The sequence below is a fragment of the Phodopus roborovskii genome, unplaced genomic scaffold (assembly GCF_943737965.1).
Source record: "Phodopus roborovskii unplaced genomic scaffold, PHOROB, whole genome shotgun sequence".
NCBI classification, from domain to species: Eukaryota; Metazoa; Chordata; class Mammalia; order Rodentia; family Cricetidae; genus Phodopus; species Phodopus roborovskii.
In genome coordinates this window covers 419,371-427,250 of record NW_026126459.1, presented here as the reverse complement: position 1 = coordinate 427,250, position 7,880 = coordinate 419,371, and the positions used below count along the sequence as shown (strand labels likewise).

Sequence of the window (7,880 nt, the reverse complement as noted above, 5' to 3'; positions counted from 1 at the left end):
AACGGGCAGATGCAGCCTCCAGGGGAGGAAAGCCCTAACTCACAGTCCCTTCTCTTTGGGCTTCCCATTTCATTGCCATAAAACAGGAACAAAAATTTACATCCAGAATCCTGTAAACTGGAAAGGAAGACCAATTTTTACACTTGGCATCACTGAATACAGACCTGAGTCCTGCTCAGCCTATAAATGGACACTGACCTGCTTCCAGAGCCCTGTCTCTCAGCATCTCCAGCCTGCTGCTTCTATTATCTCTAATTCTCTGTCCCTCAGGATTCCCAGCCCACTGTCCCTCAGAATTCCCAGCCTACTGTCCCCCCAGCATTCACAGCCTACTGTTCCCCAGCATTCCCAGCTCATTGTCCTCCAGCATCCCCAGCCCACTGATACCTAGCACCCCCAGTCCACTGACACCCAGAATTCCCAGCCCACTGGCCTCCAATATGCTCAGCCCATTGACCCCCATCATTCCCAGATCAATGTTCTCCATTGTGTCTCCTTTTTGTTTTTCTGCTTATTGTGTGAATGTTACTATGGATTCCTCTCTGTCCTGTGGCAGGCCATGGTGAGTACCTTCCCTGGACTTATTGGAGGAGCTGAGAGGCTCGGAGGGGCTCTGAGGAGGTAGGTTTCATCCACTTTTGCCTCTTTCCTATTTTGTAATTGTGGGCATGGTCTGGTCCATGTTGAAACCTGTGGAGGAAAAAGTTTATTTTGGTTACACTTCCATACCACAGTTCATCTTGGAAGACAAATGGGGAAGGAACTCAAATGGGGCAGGAAATGGAGGCAGGGACTGATGCAGAGGTCACTGAAGGGTGCCGGAGGAGTGCTGCTTACTGGCTTACTCCTCTGGACTTGCTCAGCTATTTATTTAGTTAGAGACAGGGTTTCTCAGTAGCTATGGAGCCAGTCCTGGGACTTACTCTGTAGACCAGGCTGGCCTCCAACTCATAGAGATCTTCCTGCCTTTGCCTCCTGAGTGCTGGAATTAAAGGTGTGCACCACCACCACCCAGCTCCAGCCTGCTTTCTTGTAGAACCCAGGGCCACAATCCCAGGGATGTCCTCATCCACAAGGGGCTGGGCCCTCCTCCAGCAGTCACTAATTAAGAAAATGCCCTACAGGCTTGCTTACAGCCCCATTTTATGGAACTGAGGCTCTCCCTCTCAGTTGAGTCTAGCTTGTGGCAAGTTGACATAAAACTAGGCAGCAAATCGGCTGAATTCTATCCATATGTTGAGACCCCTAGCCCTCAGTCCTTCAGGTTGGGACTGTTGGGAAACTGGCTATTAAATTGGTATGGGGAAGTTACTTAGGTGGCCCAATCCCATCTGATAGGTGTCCTTACCATAAAAGGTGGTGACATGTGAGGATATGAGGGGAACATGCCATCTATGCACCAATGAGTGGAACTTTGAGAGGATGTCACCTATGGGTACTGTGACCTGCGGCTCCTTCATCCTGCACCATGAGAAGACACTTTTCCAGTGTTTCAGTCCTGTCTGGAACATTTCCCAAGATGGACAATGGACAGACAATGGTTCTTGGATGATGGCCTGGCTGGAGTCAGAGCAACACAGCTGGCTGGGGTATGGGTGAGGTCTTTGTAGGGAGCTGGAGAAAGAGAGGATGGGAATTGGGAAGAGTGTTTGGAGTGCTGGGCAAGGCAGTCTTGGAGGTATTTTCCAGACAACCACACCCCTAGAGGTGACACACGTATGTAGTCAGGGGAGAGACTGAGGCCCTGCCCACCACAGCAGGAGGGACTATAAAGACAGGCTGGTCGAGTGTTAGCCAGATACAGACACAAGCTCTGTTTATCCCCATTGCCCAAGATGAGGACTTATCTGCTTTGGTTGTTGCCCCTGATTTTGATGGGCTCCACAGGTGAGCCAGGTACCCCTATCCTAGGTCATCAGAGCTCCTGAGGACTCTGGCTTATATCCTGACCTGGCTGGACCTCTACCTCCAGATGATGTGGAGGTACTGGGTTAGGGGACAAGACTTGCTGGAGGTCTTACAGCCAGGCTGCTTGATCTGGGAATGGGGCCACAGTCTAGCCATGGAACCCTTTTGTGGTGTCTTCACTCACCTTAAAATTCTTTTGTTAAATTAATATTCTCTTTCTCTCTCTCTCAGTGTGTGCTCTCTCTCACTGTACTCTCTCTCTATCTCTCTCTGTGTATGTGTGTGCCTGCTCTCTCTTCCTCTGTGCTCTCTCTCTGTGCTCTCTCTGTATTGTGTGTGTGCCTGCTTTCTCTCTCGCTCTCTGTTTGTGTGTGTGCCTGCTCTCTCTCTGTTTGTGTGTGTGCTTGCGCTCTCTCTCTCTCTCTCTCTCTCTCTCTCTCTCTCTCTCTCTCTCTCTCTCTCTGTGCATGCACATGGATGTGGTCATACCAAAGTGTGCATGTGGAGGTCAGCAGACAACTTGTTGGAATTGATTCTCTTCTACCATGTGAGATTGAGCTCAGGTCTTTGGGCTTGGCAGCAAGTGCTTCTACCCATTGAACCATCTCACTGGTCCCACCTTTCCTATTAAGTCTAGGTATTCTGTTGGACTTGCTGTCTTTTTTGCAAAGTTTTGTAGAATTAACATTATTTGTCTTGTGACCTTCTCCTGTGGCAGGCATATGACCAGCAGCATGGACTGCTTATTGCTTAGAGCTCTGGTTTCCTGGCTAGAGACGGAGCTCTATGCCCTGTATGTCAGCATGGCTGCCAAGAGGCTGTCCAAGTGGGTGGCTGGAGAACCGAATGGGTTGCTTGGTGGTCAGTGCTTTCCACAAAACTGTCTGTGCATCCTGTACTGTCTGGTGTGGTTATGGAGTGCCTCTGTCACTGACCCCAGTTATGTCCTTCCAGCTCAGGCACTGAAGTGTCACGAGTGTAATGCCATAGGGAACTGCTACAACCCTACATCTTGCAACAGCATAAGCCGCTACTGTTTGACCTCCTGGTATGGTGAGTACCTTGATTCTAGGTGGGTGGGTCAGGGGGCAGAACCTTGTATTGGGCACCTGGATAAGGCAAAGCTTGCTGGCAGAATTGGGAGAACTGGGACATTATGGCTCTGAGAGTCCAGTTGTTGATGGGTTTTGAGTGCTCTGCCCTCCCTTCAAAATGGAACCAACATTATTGTTTTAGAGAGGGTGGGATATTCCCAAGTGAGCCATAGTATGTAGTGAAGCCATGTGAAATGTATGATTCTAACTGTTCCCAAGAGTGCTGGCTGCTCAGGAAGGAAAGCAGAGAACTATTCGGAGTGGGTAACTTTGGTCACATTCCTGAGCCTCTGACCTTGGGTCTCATATTGAACCCGGTTCTGGTCATACTCTGAACCTTAACCCTGGTTATACTCTGAGCCTTGGTCTTCATCACATTGAGCCCTGACTCTGGGTTTTATACTAATCCTTAATCTTGTCCACATACTGAGCCCTGTTCCTGGTCACCCTCCTGACCTCTTGCTGTGTGTCCCTTTGACCTGGAGGTTGTAGGTGGCTTGGGTTTTCTCATAGGACCAGGAGTGAGTCTTATAGTTCTCAATAAATGGCCCTCTGTCTTCTGTTTCCAGCACCCCCAGGTCAGCAAACAACTGTGACAAAAACATGTGCATTTACCTGCCCTGATGCCCATCAGAACACGAGTAATTCCAAGGCTTCCTGCTGCAACACGGACCTCTGCAACAGTACAGTGAGCCTGCATGCCAGCTGGGCACTGCTGATACTCAGCATCTGCTTTATTTATCTCAACCGATAGGCACAGTTCTCCCACATAGGCTTACAAGCTGCAGAGGTAGGAGTTTGGAGCTGGACTGTTTCGTAGCTGTAGGCATGGTACCTCTTCAACTCTAGTCAGAAGGATTCCAAGAGAGAATGTTCACTGGTGGACAGTCACTAGAGCTAACTGGTAGGGCCATGGAGCTGGGCCACAGAGAGGCCTTGGCTGAAGGAGACCCTCACCACTGTCCAGGATGCTGCATGCAGAACTCTGTCTACAAGGGCGCCAACTGCTGCCCTCTAAGTGCTAGTACAAGAAAACCAACATGACTGTGAACTTGTTACTGGGGGCTGCAGTAGGCCCCTCAGGAGGCCCAGTAAACTATTTGGGGGCTGCTTCTTTTCACATATTGCATGACTCTAACTACCTCAGAGGGCCAAAGCCTGTGCACCACCACTTCAAAAGAGTTAAGCTTCAGTGCACCATTACCTGCTGTTTCTTAGTAGTGACATTTGCTGCTTTAACCTGAGTTCAAAAACTTTTGGCAACTGGGAACCCTGTGGAGAGGCCTCTAGCCTGGCTGTGGAGGGGGGGCAGATGCTGGGACAGATTTCCCTTGAACAAGGGTTATCTCTGGCATCAGTAATGCCAGCCATGTAACTGACAGCCCCAGGATACCTTGCCCTGGGATGGACCCTGAGGATTCTATCTTGGGATGACACCAACTCATCAGGACTTCAGGAGCTTTGTGAACTCCTGAACTCCAGTCTATTCTGGAGCAAAGAACATCCAGAACTAGGAAGGCAGGATTTGTCCTCTGTGGGTGAAGCCTAAAGCATTTCTATTGTGGAATAACCCTTCTGTACATTGTGAAAAGTGTTACTCTCATTGTTAATAAAAAGTGGATTGGTTGATAGCTAGGCAGGATTTTGGGTGCAGAGAGAATGCTGGGAAGAAGAAGTGTGGGGTCTGAGGAGTCTGGAGTCAGATGTGAAAGTAACAACATGGGAAGTTCATAGGTGAGGTAAACAAACCTCAGGGTAGCACATAGATTAACAACATGGGTTAATTTCAGTTGTAGGAGTTGACTGGAGATAAGCCTAAGCTATTGGTCAGGCATTTATAATTAAGTCTCTACGTGGTCATTTGGGAGCAGCTTCTGGGACACAGAGAAACTCTGCCTACACATTTCATCCTGTCTTTGCCTGTGGTCCAGCTCCAGGACCCCATCGGTCATCTCTAGTGATTGATTGTACACCCTTCATCAAAGAGAAGCTTCCAGTGTGTGTCTGCCTGACTCCTCATGTCTGAAAGCCTAGTCAACACCGTGCCCTGATGAGGAGAATGGACTTGGGAACTGAATTCTGGGCTGGCAGCAGTTTGGATGGGTAATTCCATTGGCTGGATTCTCCCTAACTTTCAAGACTTGTGTAGAACAGAGAATGAATTTATGCTTGTTCATTTCACACCCTTGTTACATTCCAGTACTTTTACTATGGTGTTTCCCATAGATTGTGCCTAATCTAAACTTGATTGAAAGGCACCCATGTGCCTTATTGTACAAGGCGGTTGCTGCAAGATATCAGACCAGTGCACTAGGAATGACAGATGGCTGAACTCAGGTGACCTCCCACTGATCACCTCACTAGAGGCTGAAGAGCAATTTTAGTTCATGAAGGCAGATGGGCTATTCCTGGACATACGGTTGGTCAGGAAGGGCAGAGCTGGCAATGATCTCAGTCTTACTTGGTGCAGATCACAGGGTCTTAGAAAACAGCAGAGCTCTGCTGGAGAGTGGGGCTTGGAGCTGAACTTTGGTAGGCTATAGTTTCTTGATGAAACCACAGTACCCTAACAGAGGGGAGGTCATTGGGCGAGAACAGGGCATGCAAGATGGTGTGGGAGCTGCATGTGGGGGCCTTGTTGTTCCTGAAACGGGGATTTCCACAAATGCCCTGTCTGGCCTCTAAGCTCCTTAAATCGGTGGGCTGCTTGTACACAGAATCCTGTGACTGGGGCTTCCTTAGCCATAGCTTTCTCAAAATCCAGGCACTCCCCAGCCTTCTTGGTAAAGTGGACATGTGCTGGGAACCCACTGGCACTGAGCTGCCCACACCTGAGGTTGATGTCGAAGAGATCTGGAGACTGCATCAGGAGGCTCCAGAGGCCCACAAAATTTACTTAATTGCAGTATCCTTCCTTCAAGCATTCACTAAAGGATGGTTTTCTATGCTGCCACTACTCACATCCCACTACCCACTGGCAGATACCCACTACTACTCAACTTGGAAGAGGTCACCCCATGCTGCCATTCTCTCTCATGTCCTCAGGTACAGGCCCTAATTTCTTTGGGCTTCCACTTGCTTATCCATAAAATGAGAACATGAGATTTTGGGGCAAAAAAAAAGAAAAAAAAATTAAGGTCAGAGGACACGATTCAGTTGGTAGAGTGCTTGCTTTGCAATGTGGGATTCCCTGGGGTTCCACCCTTAGAGTGTTGTCAACAGAAAATTGGGGTGCTCTTCTGTAACCCTGGCACTTAGGAGGTGGAAGCAGAAAGACCAGAAGGTCAAGGTTATCTTTGACCTCACAGCAAGTTTGAAATCACATGAGGCCGACTTAGTCGACATGAGACTTTGTCTCTAAATAAATAAATAGATAAATGAAAATAAACCCACTGTGCTACCATAAACTGCCATCATATGTCACTTATATAACTGTAATAATCTGCTATCTGTTGTTGTGACAGTGTTTCTTAACTACCGGCAAGATCTTTGCAGCACCACTTTGCAGATTTATGGAAATAGTAAGGGCCATGGAGTTTGAACCACGGGGTCAGGCTACACAGCTGCTCCCAGAGCTGGAGCTGAACATCTCTTACGCAGGACATGCCACTGAGAATCTCTGCTGGGTGCTCACTCACCAGCCTGGGTGTGCACAGTACTCAGAACTATGACTTAGACTAACACTCTGTCTGGTGTTGTTGGCCAGACACTGAGGATCGAAGGGGTTTCTCTGTTCAGGTCCCTGATCATCCAAGGAAAGGAGCCCACCTGCACTGCTGAAGTAACCCTAGCTAGTTGCAGCCAACTATTGCTTAGCCTCTAGCCAGAGTGTTCCTCTCTTATCAGTTGGTATCTGTGAGTCAGTGTAACTGATTTCTCAGTTCTCTTGAATTCTCTGTTCCTTATCTTATCTATGGCCATTTTTTCTTTCCTTTTCTTCTTTAAAGCAACTTCTGAAGGTTCTTGGGATGAAGGTCTTCTGATTACCAAACTGATTTCATCATTTGTTGTTTGAAATGTTTCATCCCTTCCTCTTGAACAGACACTGAGCTAGACTTAAGTTGCTTGTGTGCTGACATTTAATGGTGCCACCAAGGTACCTTCTAGGTCATTTGTTTTTACTTCCTATGGGTTTTTAATACATTTCTGTCATTATTGACCTTTTGTGCAGAAACTGAGAATGCTGACCTTGGGTAAAACTGCTTAGATCACAGCCCACTTGATATTGACATGTAGGATTGCTCATGTCACACAGTGTGGAAAAGAACAGAATGTGGGGATGCTCACACTGTCACAAAATAAAGTGGGGGCATCTGGGCGTTGTGTCTGTAGGGTGCACTTGGAAAAAAAAAGATAGACAGGACACGTCTAAATACTCCTATGTCACTCTGTTTACTGCACTATGAGCAATACTCCCACTGAGTGTTTGCACATAGAGTTAACCTTCCTGATGTCTGGCTTACACAGTGAGTAGTGCTGCACCTCAGTGTGTCCTTGTCTTACCACAAGCAATTACATCACATCTCTATTTGACAGTCCCCCCCAAGGCTCATCTTGCTAGCACATCTTTCTGTAGCTTGGATTCACAGGGGAGTTACCCTGAGAGTGAAGATTCCCTTTCACTGCCACATGGTTCAGTACCTGGCACAGAGTGTTCTCAGCAAATATGTGTTGGCTGGGCACATAAACAGGTGGGGATTCATTACTTTCAGCTATTATGGGCAATGACACTGCTGACCAATATTCTACAGAGAATAAAAGACGAATGAGAATCTGTTCTTAAAATGTAGTCAGATTTCTGCAAGGAAAGCTCAGAGGATGCACAGAGAAAGGTGACTCATTCCAGCACTGAGGCAAATTCTACCATGGAGTACTTGC

At 47.8% G+C, this 7,880-nt stretch overlaps 1 protein-coding gene across 2 annotated transcripts; it reads left to right on the top strand.

The window, feature by feature from the left end:
- Nucleotides 1-366: 366 nt before the first annotated feature.
- LOC127225652 (lymphocyte antigen 6D) lies at nt 367-3,879 on the top strand. Of its 2 annotated transcripts, XM_051189125.1 has the most exons (3): nt 1,999-2,078; nt 2,863-2,961; nt 3,572-3,879. In XM_051189125.1, the coding sequence occupies exons 1-3, from the start codon at nt 2,063-2,065 to the stop codon at nt 3,754-3,756; spliced, it is 300 nt and encodes a 99-aa protein (XP_051045082.1). In that variant the 5' UTR covers nt 1,999-2,062; the 3' UTR covers nt 3,757-3,879. The 2 variants fall into 2 exon arrangements, 1 of the variants encoding a protein (XP_051045082.1); XR_007834833.1 differs by lacking the exons at nt 1,999-2,078; nt 3,572-3,879 and adding an exon at nt 367-621 and having other exon boundaries at nt 2,863-2,955.
- Nucleotides 3,880-7,880: the final 4,001 nt, after the last annotated feature.

Coding starts and splice junctions, on each gene's coding strand:
- LOC127225652 (XM_051189125.1), top strand. Junction 2,962..3,571: donor CTGTTTGACCTCCTGGTATG/GTGAGTACCTTG, acceptor TTCTGTTTCCAG/CACCCCCAGGTCAGCAAACA.